The following is a 19,917-nucleotide window of genomic DNA, read 5'->3' as shown; positions in this document are numbered from 1 at the left end:
ACTTTCACGGATCACAAGAGCCTTAAGTATTTATTTTCTCAAAAAGAGCTGAATTTGAGACAACATAGATGGATGAAATTTTTGGAGGATTATGATTGCACGATAAAGTATCATCTAGGGAAAGCTAATGTAGTGACTGATACTTTAAGTCGTCAAGTGCAAGTAGTGGGATTGATGATTAAAGAATTGCACTTGTTAGAGGAGGTTAGTTGTTGGAATCCTCGTTTCGAGCTTAGAAAAGTGATCCTTGGGAATATTGTCGTGAAATCCACTTTATTGGAACATATCAAGGAAGCTCAGGAGAACGACATTGAAGTGCAAAAGTGGTTAAAAAAAGTTAATAAAGGAGAAAAGTCAGACTTTAATTTGGGAATGAATGGTGTACTAAGGTTTTAGAATCGTATAGTAGTGCCAAAGGACGAAGGGTTTAAGAAGGAAATCTTGGAAGAAGCGCACCGTTCTAAGTACACTGTATATCCTGGAGGGAATAAAATGTACCAAGACTTGAAGACATTGTACTGGTGGGAGAACATGAAAAAGGAAATTGCCCGATTTGTCCAGACTTGTTTAATCTACCAGCAAGTTAAAACCGAGCATTAAAAACCATCTAGTCTTTTGCAACCCTTAGAAATACCCGAGTGGAAGTGGGAAAATATCACTATGGATTTTGTATCTGGATTACCTAGGACACAAAGAGGTCACAATGCCATTTGGGTAATAGTGGATAGATTGACCAAATCGGCTCTTTTTCTACCAATTAGTATGAAGTACCAGTTGGAAAAGTTAGTTAAGTTATATTTGGATGAGATTATAAGACTACACGGGATACCTGTAAGTATTGTATCCGATCGAGATCCTAGGTTTGTCTCGCGGTTCTGGCAAAAGATGCAAGAAGTGTTGGGGACTAAATTGAATTTTAGCACTACTTACCATCCTCAGACTGATAGACAGTCTGAGAGGACGATTCAGACTCTCGAGGACATGTTGAGAACCTGTATTTTGGATTTTGGAGAGAGTTGGAGTAAGTATTTGACATTGGTGGAATTTGCTTATAATAATAGTTTCCATTCATCCATTCAAATGGCTCCATATGAAGCACTTTATGGCCATAAGTGTAGATCTCCAATTCGTTGGGATGAAGTAGGTGAACAAAAGATCATAGACCCCGCTGCAGTGCCTTGGATTGAGGAGGCACGAGAGAAAGTAAAGTTAATACATCAGAGAATTCAAATCACACAGAGTCGTCAGAAGAGCTATACAGACAATCGGAGGAAGGATTTAGAATTTGCGGTTGGAGACCAAGTTTTCCTTAAGATCACTCCTCTGAAAGCGAGCCTGATGGCAGGAAAAGGAAAGAAGTTACAACCTAGATTCGTAGGGCCTTATAAGATTCTTCAACGTGTGGGAAATGTGGCATATAAGTTGGAATTGCTGCCAAGTTTATCTCGGATTCACAATATTTTTCACGTATCGATGCTCAAGAAATATCATCCAGATTCGTCTCATGTTCTACAACCGGAGAATATTGAGATTGACAAAGCACTGATCTATGAGGAGAAACCGATAAAGCTTCTAAATTGTAAGCTGAAAGAGGTAAGGAATAAGCGAATCCCGTTGGTGAAAGTTCTTTGGAGAAACCACGGATTAGAGGAAACAACTTGGGAAGTAGAAGAAGAAATTCGAGAAAAATATCCAGATCTATTTCCAAATCAAGGTATGAATCTCGTGGACGAAATTCTCTTAAGGGGGAGAGGATGTGAGGACTCATGTTTTATTCTTAAAATAATGATTTTTTATAATTATTAACCCTAGTATTAGTTAAATATATTATCGTTATATGAATCGTTTTTAAATTTTGCCTTATCGCGCGCGAATCAGAAGTTCGCGTATTTCGCATCGAATCGACTAAGTGGAGATTTAAGAAACTTATATTAGACTACTAAGAGTGAATAATTATAGTGTTAAAGGAATTACATTTGAGGATTAGTGCACTAGTAAAACAAACAAGAGAGAAAAATGGTAGTACGGGACACTATACGCGCACTATTCGTAGTTGACTTTTATATAGCTTTTGGCCACAAATTCTTAAAGCTTCCAAGAGAAGCTTCACACAACAAACCCTTCTCTCTTCTCTCTCCTTGGAGTTGGCCGAAACTAGAAGAAAATAAGAGAAGAAAAAGTTCCATTTCACTTGCTCAATTCTTGCTTCCGTTTCACTTCCAAATATGCACCCAACTTCAAAACTACTTAGAGATCAACTTTAACTTGGAGGAAGACAACATCTAGTGGAAATTCTTGGAGGTTTTTGTGGTGAAAATTTCTGGTTTCATAAAGAATTAAGAGGTAACCCTTCACCTCCCTCAAATCTTTCTAAATTCTTCAAGTATGAAGCTTAGATGGCATGGGTTTGAAACCCTAAGCATGAAATAGGCTAGCGGACTTGAGGTGTTTCATTTCTTGCTTTAATATTTAAGTTAGTTGCCTTAAGATGGATTATAGGTAGCTGAATTGAGGGGTAATTAGTTGATTGTAGTTGTTTATGTGTTATTTGAGATGAATACGGTTAGAAAGTGAAGGAAAAATCGAAGGAAAATGGAAGTGCAAGCTGGCCGAATCTGTCCTGCTTTTATCTTGCTGGTATTTCAAATTTTTGATGGTTGTTTGGCTGTGAAATTGAGTGATATATGTTGTATATTATGTGTACAAAGTGTCTTACGAAAATCGTTTCAATTGGTTGCTCAAAACTAGAGTTTTCGAAAAAGAAAAAAATCTGGAAATGGTAATCTGGGCAGCCAAACAGTACCTCTTTGTTCGAACATATATCTTTGTACAAAAATTGAAATTGAGTGCTGTTAATGGCATTCAAAACTATAAATTCATAGATTTCTAACGGTATAAAATTCACTTGCTAGTTCGAATTGAGTGAACCATAGTGATTCAACAAAATTGACTGTCTTGTTCTGATTGTCTGTCCGAGAGGAATGGAGAAGCTGCATTTTGTGGCTCTATTTTCTCTCACTTGTGAACTGATTTTGAAAATGATCCCTTCTGATGAAATGTAGTATTTTGAACCTAGTTTCCAACGCCACCAACCATTCCCAATTTAAACTTGCATTGAGTGAGATGTGGCCTGATTTCTAAAGTGCGACCAAGCTGGAAAACTGGACAGTTTTCTTTTCTTGTTGGCCGAATGGTCAAACTTGTTTTGGGATGTTTTATTTCGAAAATTTTGACATAAATTACCCATAAATTACTCATCAAATGTTTATGGAACCTTGGTTTCAAAAAATGGATCGAATTGGGATTGATTTCATTGTGCAAAACGTTTGGAAAAGAAAGAAAGGCAAGAGGGCAGATTAGCTTTGGAATTTTTCCCAAATTTTGGTCATTTTGTTAACTGCATTCCCAAGTAAGTTTTTATGTGAAATTTGATAGAGAGATATATGAAAGTTTAAGTGTACCAAATTTGGTGGAAATTCAATACCATTTCAATACCCAAATAACACCCCAAAATTGGCTCTTCAAATCTGGAAAATTTCTGTATAGTGTACAAATTCAGCTGACTTTAGACTGTTATATCTTGATGTTCAAAACTCCAAATTTAGTTCCATTTGTCTTGTTTAAAACCTTGTTTGGAGCTCTTATTGTGTTACAAATTTCAAGGGTTGATTCACTTTCTGTGAATTACGCCGAATTTCCAAAGATGACTGCAAAACCAAGACTGGTTCAAACCTTTCCTATTGGAACTGAAACTTTGAGCTGAAAAATGAATGCTTTTCCTTTAGAATCTTGGAAAAGTGTCTTCTACGAAATTTTAGTACTCCGAACCAAGATTCCAACAGTATAAATTTTTCATTTTTGGACCTACTGAGTGAAAGATCTGATTTTTCTAGATTTGACGCACAAAACTGAAATTTTCCAACTTGTTGGGAAATGAGTTTTTTGGAAATTTTTCCCTATCCTTTGATATTGAGTGATCGTTTTAAACTCGATTTCATGGAGGAAATCATTTACTGTTGTGTTATTAAATCCTCACTTTTGAACCTCAATTTTTGAGTGGTTAAAGTTATCTTTTGAGACATTGACTTAGTCTAAATAAGTGTACCTTCTGTCTTGGTCAATACATGGTTGTGAGTGCAAGTACTTGTTATTTATTCAGGCGCTCAAGGGGATCTACAAGAGAATCTCGAAGCGGACGCCTAAAACTTTAATTGCTCGCTCACTCTCTTTTGTTTTGACTTGGTGAGTGTCAAGTGTATGAAGTGTTGTTACGTGCTTAATTGTTCTCATTAATTGAGTATTTTGGAAAGTGTTGAGTCGAGTGTGTACTTTATCGCACTCGTTCTCGTTTAGGTGAAGTGTATTTGAATTGCATGAAGTGAATTGTTAAGTGAATAAAGTGAAGTGTTGCAATAGTGAACTATTCTATGTTTGAATCAACGTCGTTTGGAGTGAATCTCCTCGACTTATAGTGATAATAGTGGGGGACGCCCAAACTCATAGGTCAACCTTGCGACTTGAGCCGGCATGGGTTTGGTCGTGAAGCTTGGTGAGCCATGAGAAAAAAAAAGTGTATAAGTTTGATCTAATTGAGAGATCTCGCTTGGCATACTCGAATAGTATCGCCTTATATAAAAGAAGTGCGGGCCCGGAGCAGGAGGTGTAACGGTGATCAGGAGTGCGAAGTAAATGGTGTTTTAGGGACTTATAACCTATCCGGTTGACGGAGTGTCAACTCGTAGAGGTACTGAATCGAGCATTGGCAGAACAAGTGGAATATAGCTCCTGAGAGCTCCCTATCCTTATCAAGTGTGTTTTATTGTTAATTGCGAACTATTTGAATGTTATAGCTTTAAATTCTCGTATCAATGCTATTGTCATTTGAACTATGTGTTTTGCATGCTTTTCTTGGCCTCACTGTGCATTAGCTCATTCCATTAGATTTGTTTTCCTTAATAGGAGCCGAAATGGAAGGCGCTATGGAGAAGCCGACTTTTTGGCCTTCTGATTAGGGTTTTGGATGTGTTAATTAGACGACTTTTGGAAGTTGTATATTTTGGAAAGTTGATGTGTTTTGAAAACTTGTAATGTAAGATTGAACACTTGTGTATGGAAGCGACTTCTTTCAGTTTGACTTTTATTATCGAATAGTTTACTTTTAAGTTTGAACTAGAATGGTATCGAGTCCTGGCAAGAGCTAGGCAAGCATCCCGCCGATACCCTTGGGTTCACCCTTGGGAGAAGTGGGGGCGTCACATCTTAGTACCTGTGGCTTATGTTTCTAAATAAGTGGAGACAATCATTTCACCTACTAATGACACTAAGGTAGTATTTTGATTTCTTAAAAAGAGCATTTTTAGTAGACTCGGTATATCTAGAACCATAGTAAGTGATGAAGAAAAATATTTCTATTATAAACAACTTGATTTCTTATTGGTTAAGTATGGTTGTAGGTACAAGACATCACTTCCATACCATTCACAAACCAATGGATAAGCGGAATTAGCAAATCGGGAGATCAAACATATCTTGAAGAAAACAGTGAACAAATATCGAAAGAACTGGGTGAGAAAACTCAATGATGCACTTTGGACGTATCAGACGGTATTCAAGATACCCTTGAGAATGTCGCCTTCATTTAGTGTACAAAAAAAATTTGTCATTTACCTATGAAAATTAAACTAAGGTATATTGGGCTATTAAAGCAATTAACTTGAATTTCAATCTTGCAGGTGGAAGAAGATTGCTTGAATTCAACGAATTAGAGGAACACCGACTACACACTTATGAAAATGCCAAAATTTATAAGGATAAGATCAAATATTGGTATGATAAACATATTATTCCTAAACAATTTGAGGTGGAGCAAAAAGTGCTTTTATACAACTCGCACCTTAAATTGTTTTCGAAAAAACTCAATTCAAGATAGTCGGGACCATTTGAAATCACTCAAATATTTCATTATAGAGCCATTGAAGTAATTAATGCAAGAAACGAAAGATTTAAAGTCAACAGACAAAAATTAAAACACTACTTGGCGGGTGAAATCATCCCTAAGGGATTTATTTGTTCTTTGGATGATTCTTCTTCAACCTAAAGAGTCAATTCTTTTTAGTCGAGCCAACGACCATAAACAAAAGTGCTAATTGGGAGACAACCCAATATTTTTGTTATATATGTTAATTTGGTGTGATTTTATGTTTAAAATAAGTAGTTGAGTCATTTTGTTGTTTTTGTATGGTAGGTTTGGGGAAACAGAAGCAAAGATCACTATTTGGGGTGAAAAATGAGAATTTTGATCAAGGAACTCAATCCCTTGATTGGAGCAATTATTGTTTTTGATTCATTAGAAAGAGATAAAATGTATATTTTGATCATTTTACATGTGCGCGCATTGATTATTTTGATAAAACAATGATTTAGGATGCATTTTGAGCAATTGGGGCAATAAGTGTAATTTTTGAAAAGTTAGCAAATTTGTAACAGCCCCACTTTCCCCTAAGGCGAACCAAAGGGGTTAGCGGACTGCCTGCCCAGCTCTCGCCAGGACTACGGATCAGTTCACGTCGATCTAATACGTTTCGGGATAGTAAAAGCGCGCTCGGACCAGCCACAAGTATCAAAATAACAAAATAAAAGAAAAATGAAAACGATGAATAGTGCCTGGAATAGTAGAATCCGGAATCCCACCAAACATTAATACATAGCAATCCAACCTTTACAACCAAATCGGCATGTCAAAAACTATTCATCATAGGTAGACAAAATTCGGTTTGCCAATCAAAAATGAACCCAATACACATTAGGGTTTCATTCAAAAAAACATTTACAGGAGCTCAACTTGACAACCAACTAACACAACCTTTTCCAAAAGTGGTCATTTCCTGTAAGGAAAACAAATGGAACGGAATGAGCTTAAGCCCAGTGAGTTACTACCACATAAGCAACAAAGAGCATATAGCACAACCTTTCATTTCAAATACACAATTTAAAAAAATAAAACCGGTCGGCAAAAGGATACGGACGGCTCTCAAGAGCCCATTTCCACGCTTACATTCTTGATCCAATCTCATTGACTCTCCGTCAATGTTTATGAGTACCAACCGTAGAACCCACTTCACTCCCATCTCTTCCACCAAACATACCCCAACCGGGCCCGCACTCCAATCAGTAGCTTTTGGTAATACTCGAGTATACCGGAACCAAGAGTCTCATTACTAGAAGATTCCCCAGTACAGTCCCCGTGGCATGTCAATTTTCACGACCAAGCCCTCGCCGGCTCGATTCAATTGACTACCTACGGGGTTGAGCTCAGTAATACAGTAAGGCCGTTGGATATTCGTCCAAACGACACCAAATCAGTTTTCCATGAATGAAATTCAATATCTCATATAGCAAGTGCAGTCTTTCAGTGAAACGGTAAACAGTCATGAATGGAATCACAAGGGGGTGAGGGCGGTCAAGTACACCCTCACCTCAATCACTTCCAATAGCCAAATAAGCCTTCAAGGCATCACATTCACATATAACAAAGCCACGTAGTAACATTTAAGTGAGTAGTATACTCACCAATTCAGTAAGTGAGGTTTCATGCACCGCCCTCCAAAGTACGTCGTGCACTAACGTCACGCCCTAGAACATGTAAACAATTACCATAAGACTCGATAACGAGTCACAAAGCCATGCCAATAACAACCCCAAAAGGGTTTCCTATGCATATATAAGCATATAAGCAAACCAGAAAATCAGGAAATGGAACTCATTTGTCCCAACAACAAAAACAGTTTTGGCCTCCTAATGCGGTAATGGCACAAAATGCGTTACGCTTATCGGATGAGGGTGTAAGACCCACCATCTCGAAGCTAAAAGACAGGGTTACAACAATGTAGAAGGCCACTCAGTCCAAATCCTAGCACAACTAGGTCAAAAATGCAGAAAACCAAGCCAGAACCGTAATTGCAGGTTCCCAAATCACACAAAACTATAATCAGTCTAACTCAGTCTATACAGGTCCAAATGCATTGATTCCAAAGGCATACGGTAGCTAAGACATCAAGATACATTTCATCAGAAGAAACCAACATCCAAACCCAAAGAAATTCCAGTCAAAACAGACGATTACAATCGCAGTTCGTACATTCTGATCACCCAGAACAGCAACAGTAAAATTGACATATCTCACTCTACACTAATCCAAATGACCTGAAATTTTCCAGGCACTTGCAACTCATCAATACCTACAACTTTCATGTTTTGAGAAAAGTCCAATTCGGCCTCTAACCCTATGATGTAAAACCGGACAGAATTAGGGGTTATCAACCCTAACTTTTCTCATTTCAATCCAAACCCAAAATTGATTGCAATTATCAATAATTCACACCTACTAGAGTCATTATAAGCCATTGCCAATCATCAAAAATAGCCACAACATCACATTCATATTAAACCAGAAAATTCCTCAAAAAAATAAAAACTCCACCAAATCAACTCAAATTAAGAAATAAATCACACATTCCATCACTCAAGCCACCATTGGGCACAAAATAAGCATCATTAGATATAAGAGGATGTTCAATCATCACTTACCTAGTAAACAAGAGAAGAGGAGTTGTAGACCACCTTAGCTCTTCCAAAAACTTCACCAAACTCACCACTAACACTAAATGGAAAGATTGTATGGAGTGGAAACTAGTTTGTGTGATTGATTTGGATGATTTGAGCTAGTGGAAAGCTTGAAGATTGAAGAAGTTTTCTTCCTTCTTGGCAAGAGAGAGGGCCGGCCACAAGGTGAAAGAAAATGGTGATTTTTTGTGAAATTTTTAGATATTTAACCAATTTTGGTCAAAAGTCAAAAAAAAGTGAATAGTGTTCTTAAGTCAAAACCAATCACCAAGTGACACGTGGCACTTCATTAATGCATTCCTATCCTTTCTTTTCTCTCTCACATCAATCATTTCACACACTCTACTTATCTCTTAACACCCGATAAATTTTACGCAGTATCCGGAATTTAATCTTATTAACCGAATTTTTCCGAACTTTTCGCACTAGTGGGTCCCACGTCCATAATATATTCTTAATTTTCTAAAAACTCTCCAATACTAGAAAAACTATAATTACTCATAAAATCCACCAAGAAAATTTTTCTAAGCCAGAAAATGCAGAAAACAAGCAATTAAAGGGGAAAAACCCTAGGAAAATTCTTAGGGCAATACGGGTTCTCACAAAATTCTGCAGAAAAATTGTAAAAATATGAAAATGTGGCTCAATATGCGACCTAAAGTCGCGTTTTCTTCAGCCGCATATTTATTTCTACGTCATTTCAACAGAAAATACGGGCATCACAATGCGATTTCAGGTTGTGTTTTCTTGAAATCATTTATTCAATTATGCAACTTTAAAGCAGAAAACATGAGCTCAAAAACGTGAGATCAAGGCTACATTTTCAAGTCACGTTTTCAGCTTTTGTTTTAAAAGGAGAAAACTTGGCTGCATTTTCCTTTCTTCATTTTCTTTTTCTTCTCACGTTTTCACACACCCACACACACAATTCATAAATTCTCTCTTTTACTCCATTTCCTTGCAAATAAACATCAACCCAACACCTGTTAATCTTCCTAGAGCCTTTTTAATCGATTGGAATTCAAGAAAAATAACCAAAAAATTGATTTTTAAGAAATTAGAGACTAGGGTTCTTAGTTTTTAAATTCTTCAATTGGTGTTTTTCATAGGGCTTTTTGCATAATCTTCTTCTCCAAACATTATTCTTCGTGATTGAGGTAAGTTTTTTCATCAAATTTTTATAATTTAGAAGTTGGTATTTCTCATTTTTCTAAATTTTTTGACATCTTCTAATTTACATGTTCTAATATTTACATGTTCTAATTTTTTGACATCTTCTAATTTTTTGATATTTACATGTTCTAATATAGTAATTTGATGAATTATTAGTTGTTTAAATTTTTAATTTGCTATATTTGGATAAATTGAAAAAGTAGTTTAAATTGTTATTTGAGCCCTTTTTGTTGTTGATTATGACTAAAATTGATTGGTTGATGATGGTTTAGCATGTACATTGTATATAGAGAGTAATTTTGATGAATTTTGTAATTTTTGGAAATAATTTTTGCTCAATGATATTTATAGTTAAATGTGGATTATTGTTGTTAATTAATATTTTCTATAAATTTTATTATTGTCAAATTCATTAATTGAAACATATTTGTTGTCTATTTCAATAAATTGGTAATTTTGGTAATTTTGACAATTTTTTAGCAATTTTAATGTCATGTCTTATATGTCATAATATTGTACATTTTGAAGTTTTTCAATGATTATTTATAACATCAAGATGTGTATGTGTGGTTAATTGAGTCAATTTTGATCCTTGTCCTTGAAAGAAAATTCTTTAAAATGCCTACAATTACTATAATTGGAAAGATTTTTCTTTAGATATTTTATAAGAATTCTTTCTTATATAATATGTGATGTGCACAAATTTACAACCAAGTATATAAAGTTAATTGTACTTTCTTTCTTAGATATCATGACAAGAGGAAAATGACCTGTTATTCGCGAACCTTTTTCCTCTACCACCGAGGATAGTGAAGGCAGTGAAGAGATGGAGATGAATGAGAAATTTGAAGAATGTGAAAAAGAGAGATCTACTTCATTCCAACCTGTGCGGAGGCACCAACGAGGGAGTATATGTAGATGCTCTGAGACCTATGTTTATGATAGTGCCAAATTTCCTACTCGGAAGAATCAAGAGTGGCACGAAAAACATGCTAACGTGGAGTTTATCTCTAAAAAGCATGTTAGTTCGGAGATTGAGACGGTCTACCATATCTCTGAGGCGTTTAACTAACTTAGTTGGACGCTGATTCTCACTTTGCTGACTCACTACTACCCGAACTTGGTGCGTAAATTTTATGTGAACATCGTCAACAAGGTGAGCCACAGTGGAGAGTTGGTGGACTCGTGGGTGTGCGATACTCGGATTTACTTAACTCATGATCTCCTAGCATGCATATTGGGTTGCAACAACACTGGTCCAATGGTTAATTTGAAGAAGGGGTTCATTGCTCCTAATAAGAAATGGGATCCATTACACGCCATGTCTCGGTTTGGTCTCGGGTATCAATCATTCTGATCTTTAAGAAAGGAGACGATGGTGGCCAGCGTTTTTGACACTCGTCGTCATCTCATTATATACATGATAGCACACAACGTGATCCCAGAGAAGAGTGATCACGGGGAAGTTCGAAAAAATGACATTTATTTTTTTGGATAACATGTTTCATAATCAGAAATCCTCCAACGCTGGCATCCCGCTACTGAACATCATCATCAGTTATATAAGGTCAATGGAGAGATGACACACTATTTCTTTCAAGCGTGCCTTTCCCCATCTCCTGTCTTTAGTGTTCGAACGGATAGGAGTTAAGTCGTATGGAGTAATTCGGGTAGCTGTCCGCCTTAGTATAGAGTTATCAATTTCTTCACTTCGTGCAATGGAAATTGCCATGGAACATCTTCCTCCGCCTACTCAAGAGTGACGACAAAAGGAATGTCATGGACAAGACAAAACTGGACCCTCCACTACTGCTCCACCTCCTCCACCACCTCAATCCAATTGGCAAAGGTTTTTTAATCTGATAGATACAATTGAATATTAGTTGGAGTCAATGGACATTCGCATGCGGTAGATTGAAGACTATTTAGGCATACCATCTCCTCATAATGATGAGTCCACAGATGATTCAAGACGCACTGGCCACTTGAAACCTTTTGATTCTGCTTCCATGTTTTTTAGTAGTTTTCTTTTCATCTTTTCCTCGTATAATGTTCACTTTTGCACTTATCAGTTTGCACTTGGGGACTTGTGATAGTTTTATTTGATTTTGATCGTTGATTGTCATGGCTCATGGCTTAAGATTGAACTGGATCGCAGCTATTGAAATGGGGAGTAACTTGTTCTTATTTTGCTTTATTTTCTTTTCCTACACATTGAGGACAATGTGTATGTTAAGTGTGGGGGGAAAATGTCTTTAGTAGAAGTTACTTTTGAGTTTGAATGTTTCGACATGTTATTGAAAAATTGCCCATATTGTGAATTGTTGATATTCGAATTTGCTGGCAGGGAGTTTTCATCCAATTTTAAGGGGAAACTTTGTCAAAATTTGGTCCAAATTTCCAATTTTGTCCCTCAAAATTTTCATATCTACTTCACTTAAGTCCACAGGTGCATGAAGTTTAAGTTCCTTTTTGTTTCAAATTCTCCTATATGAGTGAAATGAAGTAAGTAATTTGAAAATTCAATGATTACTCCACTTGGAAGCAATTATTATATGATTAGAATTATTACATGTGAGAAAGCGTATCTTGTAAAATAAGAAAAATTATGCCTATAATTTTGCGTGATAAATGAAATCTCTTATCTTACTTGCTTTTACATTGTAGACACCAAATTTTTTATTTTGAACTTTATTTATTAATTTAATTTTAGCTTTATTTGCTCCAATTTTAAGTTTATTTTATTTTATTTTATTTTATTTTATTATTTATTTTTACTTTCATACTAAATTTCAGAAAAGGAAAAAGAAAAGGAAAAAACAATAAAATGGCAAGTGGGGGGCATACATTGGGACAAGTGTCCCTTTGTATCTTGGACAACACAACACCTAAGGGATTAGGTGTCTAGACATTTGGTGGCTTAAGGAATTTTTAGGAAAAGAAAAAAAAAGAAAAGGATTGGGGGAAATGAATGGCGTGGCGGGAATTGGAAAGAAAAAGCAAGCTACGGGAGAGCTAAGAGAGAAACAGAGAGAAAAAATCTAAAAAGGAGGCGGCTAGGGTTTTAGGGAAAAGGCAGAGAGAAAGAAATAAGAGAGGAGGGCGTGGCGGCTGAGAGCAGAAGGTCTTGAGGGCTAATGATGCAAGAAAGTTGGCGGCTGAGAGGAAAGATAGAGTGTGAGATAGAGAGAGAACCGAGAGGAAGTTACGGGCCAAAGCAAGGAAAAGAGTGAGAGGTTGCGAGAGAGTGAAAGGTTGAGAGAGGGTGGCTGAGCAAGCAAGGGTTTCGGGCAGAGGAGAAAATAACGGAAAGGGTGACGGCTGAAGAAAATCTGGTGACGGCGGGAGAGTGAAAAAAGGACCGACGGCTAATAGAGGAGAAGTAAGAGGAGTGGCGGCTGAGGGACGAAACTGAGAAAGAGAGAGAAAAAGAAAGGAAGGTTGCTGGGGGTTGTTTACGGCTGAAGAAAAGCTAAGCTAGAAGGGTTGTGGCTGTGCAGAAAGGAGGAGAAAAAGAATGGGCAACAGAGAGAGAGAGCTAACGGCTGAGGGGTCTAGGAAGAATCTGGACAGCAAGGAAGGAAGAAAGGCTTTTGGTTCATCGGAGCAAGAAGAAAGGATCAGGAGAAGCGGCTGCGGAAGAGAAGGAGAACAAAGACTTCATCTTTTGATCTCATCAAGCTTCGGTCAAAAGCTAAAGGTAACGTTTTTTTTTTACTCTGGAGTTGTTTATGAGTTGCTGGGTTATGTTAGACTGCTGAAAGTTTTGGCCTTTACACCTGTTTTCGTCCTCTATGCGAGTCCTATTTGCTAATCTGGTTGGGTTTAGGGGAAAGATGAAGGGCTGTAATCCATGTGTGTGTAAAGCAAGGCTTCTCTTTGTTTGTTTTCCTGATTAATTTTCGTTGATTCTTGTTGAAGTTCCATTAGGTTTTCCGTTGTTTTCTGCTCTTTCAATTTACGGTTAATGTGTGGGTTTGGCATGGATTTGGAGGGATAGAGATTTATGCTTTTCTATGGGGGTATATGATGAATCCATGAAGCTTTTGTTTGAGTTTATGGCTAATGTTTGTATGCTGAACAAACATAACCCAGAAAAATAGCATGAAGTTTCGGCAAGTCTGTTTTGATGTTGCATTGATTGCTGCTTCTCCATTTCTTGTTTTTTTTAATGTTTGATGTTGAGATTTAGTGTTAAATGGAGTAAATTGCAAGTTTTTTTGTTAGCTTGGCGGTTGGCTGGCATGATCTAAACGTTTGATAAAGGAACCCAAAAACCTGTAAATGAACTTGGAGCTTTGATTTTGTTGCTGGCTATTTGTACGTGAGATTGCGGAAGTCCCTGAAGCATCAGAAATTACAAATGCTATTTAGTTTTTGCATGCTATTTTATTCTGATTTCCTTTTGTGTCTAAACTAGGAGGAATGTTTGATAATCCTGTCACCTGGGTTCAGTTTGCATTGCGTTTAGATTTGCGAATAAAAAATCTGCTGCAACAAGCTCAAAGCTCTCGGTCCTATTGCAGCAGTGTGCGCAGATCCCCTTTCTTTTCCTTAGATTGCCGAAGTTTTGGTTTCGTTTGAAACGCTTAATTGGTTTGCGGTTTGACTGAGACGTCATGTGCGTGATTGGGAGCTTAGTGTCAAAGACTATCAGTGTTCATTATCTGGTTCTTGGTTTGTTTTTCTTGGAAAGTCTGAGTAAAATTTTTCAGCAAATGATCATAGCATTATGTTCCGTTGTTTTCTTTCCTCTCCCCTTCGTCCCAAGTTCTTGTATTTGAGTTGAGTTATCAAATCCGTTGGGAATTTCTTGGGTTGCTTTGCATGGATGTGGCTCAGCTAAGTGAAACAAAAATGCAGCAGTTTGCTTGTTGTTGTTGCAAAAACTCTTGCTGCATTTTTCTTTCTTTCTTTTGCTGTCGGTCAAACCAGATTTTCTACCTTAATCCTGCAACAAAATTTCGTGTTTGATTTAGTCGATAATCCCGGTAGTTGGTGAACTTGTTTGCATGATGAAATGGAAAGAAACTTACGGATGGAATGGTGTAGAAAAGAAAGTTCTTTAGGAACTTGCATAATTTCTTTCTACGTTTTCGTTTGTTGGACGTGGAAGTTAGTTGAATCGCTTTTAGCTTCATGTTTATATGCTTAGATGGAATGGTTTTGATCAAAGCTTGGAAATAAGGAATGCAGCAGACTTCATTTTTTTTTTTCGGTTGCAGAAGCTTGTTTCATGGCTCTTGCATGGAACTTGCATGCAAAATGGTTTTCAAAAATTGCACTTTAATCCCCTAAGCTTCCCTTTATCTTACTATGGCTCAATTATGTTATAATTTCTCGCAATTAGGTCCTAGAATAATTGCAATTTGAACCATTATTTGACCCCTTCCTTGCTCTTGGACCCGTGAATTTCCCAAAATGTGTTAATTGGGTTTGAGTGATTGGTTAATATTTGCAATTGGGTCCTTCGTAGTTCTTCTATTTTTGAAATATGATCAATAATTTACTTTTCTTGGAAATTATGCATTATTTGATTTCATTTAAGTTGCAATTGGGAGGGATTTGGTGATTTTGTTTATACTTTACTATTTAATTGGTGTCTTGACCCTTTTATTGTTTTGAAGCTATTTTTCCTTCATTTGATTACCATTGCAAGGGAGGTACACTCTATCCCTTATTTTCACTTTATTTGACTCTATGTGTCTATGTGATTTATGTGCTTAATTGCATGCCTTTTGAATGTTTTCATTTTATTTATTTATTTATTTATCCACTTTATTTGTTTTAGTTTTGTATAGTTATTTTCAATTTCGATCATTTGAAAGGCACTTGAATGCCAAAGTTGTAATAGTTAGGTTATTATTTTATTTATTTTATTCCGTTTCCCCTCTTAGATTGTAGTAGGCTTCCCCCGAATGTAATAGTTAGGGCTTTATTTGCTTTATTTGCCTTATGTGTGTTTTGCATGTATATGTGCTATGTGTTATTGCTTTCTTAGGGTCTTGCATCTAGATATCATGCTTATGTGTTATGTGCTATATGTGATTTATGTGTTTACATGCTTTTATTAGGTCTTACATGATTTATTTGATTGTAACCGATGTGTGACGTCACCACACTAGTCCAATGCTAGTTGTGGTCAATTTCTCGAATCCACACTAGTCCAACGCTAGTTGTGACCCTTTGTTCCGACTTTTCTCACTAGTCCAATGCTAGTGGGAAATTGTAGACATGGGCTAGTCCAACGCGAGACCCTTAGGAGCCCCTCGAGCGTTAGATCATGGTTGTGTGATAAAATCACTTCATCTCATGCATGTTTTCACTTTTTTAGGGTTTTACCATGTTGCATGACACTTTCTTATATATGTACATCCTTTATCCCGTATTCCCTTCTACTTATATCCCTTATTTCGTATTTTCCTTATATATATATTACTTACCCCTTTGCATGAAAACATGACATTAGACTTGCATTCCCATTTAAGAGTTAGAACTAGGCTAGTCCATTTGCATGATTAGATTAGGAAAATCACCCCTTGAGTATGGGATATGGACGAGTTTGGCTTTCTAGCCTTAGCACGCTCGTATTCCCTCTATTAAAGGGAACATTGAAGTCACGAACATTAGTCCCCCGCACCCGACATGATGTATTCCTTTAGGTCACGTATATTTGTATAATTATTTTTTTACTTTTCTTTTCTTAGAGTCTCATATTTTTGCATTATTCGTGACTTCTCCAAAGAGTCACTATTGGGCGTCACAATTAATGTGATTGGCACCATTCAAGCTTTGAAGAGAAATTTTGACCACCCCGATACCCTCCTAGGTCTAGAGTTTGCATTCATATAGTACATCCAAATGTGATAAATCTTTAGGTTAAAATAAGAAAATCTTTGACTAAATCACGCAACTAGCCTTGGCTAGGTCGAAAGGGTGCCTCGGATTTTTATCCTTGCCTTCCCTTTCTTCAAATGTAACTCCCGAACCTTTTTCTTTGATTTACGTAGACTAGGAGTCGTTTAAAAGGGGTTTTCTACTTTTTCCCTAGAAAAATTCATTTTTAGGTGACTTGGTACACCTTAACTCTATACCAAGTGGCGACTCCGATTTTGTTTTAAAAACCCTTTTTAAACTATTATTTTGGGTCAAATCGTCGCATTTTCAAGTCCCATTTAGACCCACGTTTTTTCATTTTCTTTTTAAATCAAAAATTCATTTTTCAATCAAAAATTGAATCAAAAGCCATTTTTCTAAACTTGTTATTTTTCTTATTAAAAATGGGGCGCGACAGCTGGTGACTCCACTGGGGACTTAGAGAGTCCGAGCAAATTCGATTTAGTCAATCTTTTTCTTCTTTAACCTTTTCATATATCACATTTGGAGGTTTAGGGTTGCATTCTTCTTTTCCTTTTGCCCTTTTTCTCTTTTAGGGATTTTGCATCTATCACGCGCACAATCGCTCTTCGCACACTACGTATGTGATGAATGGATGGTTCATTTATTTGTTTACTTTTACTTGTTTTATGATTGCATTTTGGGATGGGGGGTAGTTACCCTAGAGCCTTCGACCGCATCTAATGGTACAATCCCTCCCCTCGATAAGAAAGCACCTCATACGTGCATGCATAGTCTTATTTACCCTTTTTTTTTCTTTTTCGTGGGCGTTTCCCACACCTCCTTGTAGGATTAGGATCGATTGCCTTGGGTAGGCGGATGGTGTGCTCTGCACCCATAGCGCTACCTAAGGGATCACTCGAGCCACCGATCAAAGGCCCTGGGAGTGATGACCCTTCGCCTTTAGGTCTGAAGGCTTGGGAGCCGAAGCCGTATTGAGTCTAGATGCATTAGTGAACCAAACCTCATGCATCCATAATAGAATTGCCTAGGGTAGAGTCGACCGTAGTCTGAATTAGGGACACTATGCACGAGGGGAGGGATTCCAACGCTCTCACCTTATTTCTGCTTTCTATATTTTATTATTATTATTTGATTGCCACAATGTGTTATGTGTTGAGCTAACTTTCCTTGTTTCTTGCCTTTTGCATTCACAAACATTAAGAGATAAAAGGTCTGGCATGATCTTCTTTTAGAACCTACCCTTGTAGATAGGCTATTGCACGTTTAAGAAATTTTGGTATATTTCGTTCATGAATTAATAATGCCATATCATTTTAGGCCTACCCTGGCAAATAAAGGGTCCCTTAGGTCATGTTTCATTTCAAATTGCATATTTTACTGCTTTAATAAACTGGCATCACGCATAAACCATAGAAATGGAATGCCATTTAGGGGATCCCACGTTAGGAATAAACCGCCCTGTGTCTCGGATATTTAATCCAAGGAGACTTGCACGTTTATATTTTTGTACCATCCAAAGGGGTAGTGCACAAGGTAAGGTAGGATCTAATCCTTTCCATGACCCTGGGGCGATCTTTGGTACATTAGAATATGAGCATCTAACAATCATTCTTTGGCCTTTTTTAACATAGCTGGTAAAAATCCCTTGCTTAAAGGACATTAACTTGAAGAAATTCACAAATAATTCCTCATTATTGAGATGGTAAACTTATTGAGGCCAAATCTTGATTGTAGGAGGCTCATAGGCTAATGCATCGCAATGCATTTTTGAAACTACCAAAGGGGAGATAATTCCATTGATTTTTGAATAAACTATCAATTCCGTTCAATTCATTTGATCAAATTATTTATCAATTTCATTTTGTCAATTCATTCATTTTAGGACAATTTAGTCAATAAATCATCATTTTCATTCATTTGACCAATTTACCCCTTTTTAGGATGATCCGGTCAATTTTCAATAAATCATCAATTTCATTCGACCAATTTACCCTTTTTTAGGGTGATCTGATCAATTTTGAATAAATCATCAATTTCATTCAATTCATTTGATCAGTTTACCTATTTTTGGGGTGATCTAGTCAATTTTGAATAAATCATCAATTCCATCCAATCCCTTTGACTTGTTTTTTCCCTTTTAGGGTTTAAGTCTAAGATTCACTGAATAAATTAGTCGAGATATGTAATCCTTTTAAGAGTATAATTTTTCACACATCATTTTGTGTGTCGATCAAAACAGGCGATCCATTCGGACTTTGTCCTCATTTTTGGGACAAATGTCCCTTTTTCACTCCAATTGGACAATTTTTATTTTTAATTATTTTTCACTCAATAAGTTGATCGGATCCATCAGGTATTGTATAGTGCCTGCTCTGGAGGATTGCATTTTCATTCTAGGCCTACCCTTGGCACAAAAAGGTTCCCCCATAGGACATGCATCCAAATTACTTTAATTTTTACTAACTCGTGTCTTTTTCTCTTTCTTTCTTTTAACAGCAGTTAAGCCAGAAAGGGAGTCTAAATAGGGATTTTTCCTAAATTTTTAGGTGTTTTTCAAATATAGCTACACAAAAAGCCCCATCGTTATACGATCTCGCAGTCGGGCTTTGAGAAACTGTGTAAACATGGGTACATACCCGGAATCATCCGACAGGCCTGTAACGGCCCGGTTAGCTGATTTGGCAAATCGAGGAGCTTAACTGAGCGAAGTTTTGAATAAATTCAATGAGCTGAATATGAAAATGACCACACAACGGCGCGTGATCGACCGGTTGGTTGCTGGTAGTGGTAGCGGTGCTCAACCTGAGCCTTTACCTACTAACCAACCTGAACCACAACCAATACTTTTACCCTATACTCAAACTCCCTTTACCCCGCATTTTGCAAATCCGCATGAAGAAACTTTTATCTATCCCACTCATGGCCTACCCCATACCCAGGCACCCGCTATCCAAACCAATCCTCCTCACCCCCAAATTCCCCAAAATTATCCACACATTAGTCCGAATATGCCACTCGAACCTCAGGGACCACATTATTACTCCATCGCTGAGCTATTTAACATGGATACCGCCACCCAAGGGAAAGCAGAAGCTGGGGAGTCGTCCGCGTCGATAGATAAGAATTTGCTAAAGCGATTGGATCAGTTTGAGGAGTTCATAAGGAAAAGCCAAGGTTTGAACAAACAAGGAGGTCTGGACTACAACGAGCTGTGACTATTTCCGGATATGCAATTGCCCAGGGGTTTCAAAACGCCCAAGT

The 19,917-nt window shown here is 37.1% G+C and overlaps 1 protein-coding gene across 1 annotated transcript; it reads left to right on the top strand.

The window, feature by feature from the left end:
- The first annotated feature begins 1,080 nt into the window (after nucleotides 1-1,080).
- On the top strand, nucleotides 1,081-19,355 carry LOC113729069 (uncharacterized). Its single transcript, XM_027253396.1, has 3 exons — nucleotides 1,081-1,714; nucleotides 5,733-5,826; nucleotides 19,220-19,355. The coding sequence occupies exons 1-3, from the start codon at nucleotides 1,081-1,083 to the stop codon at nucleotides 19,353-19,355; spliced, it is 864 nt and encodes a 287-aa protein (XP_027109197.1).
- The last annotated feature ends 562 nt before the right edge of the window (nucleotides 19,356-19,917 follow it).

This window comes from Coffea arabica, chromosome 2e (genome assembly GCF_036785885.1).
Source record: "Coffea arabica cultivar ET-39 chromosome 2e, Coffea Arabica ET-39 HiFi, whole genome shotgun sequence".
NCBI lineage: Eukaryota > Viridiplantae > Streptophyta > Magnoliopsida > Gentianales > Rubiaceae > Coffea > Coffea arabica.
The sequence above is the reverse complement of the archived record's forward strand: the minus strand, read 5'-3'. Positions and strand labels throughout refer to the sequence as shown.

Excerpts from the sequence above, each read along its gene's own strand:
- LOC113729069 (XM_027253396.1), top strand. The coding sequence starts at position 1,081 with ATGGCTCCATATGAAGCACTTTATGGCCATAAGTGTAGATCTCCAATT. Across the intron at positions 1,715-5,732 it reads AGATCTATTTCCAAATCAAG|GTGGAAGAAGATTGCTTGAA; the intron begins GTATGAATCTCG and ends TCAATCTTGCAG. Across the intron at positions 5,827-19,219 it reads AAGGATAAGATCAAATATTG|CTACACAAAAAGCCCCATCG; the intron begins GTATGATAAACA and ends TTTCAAATATAG.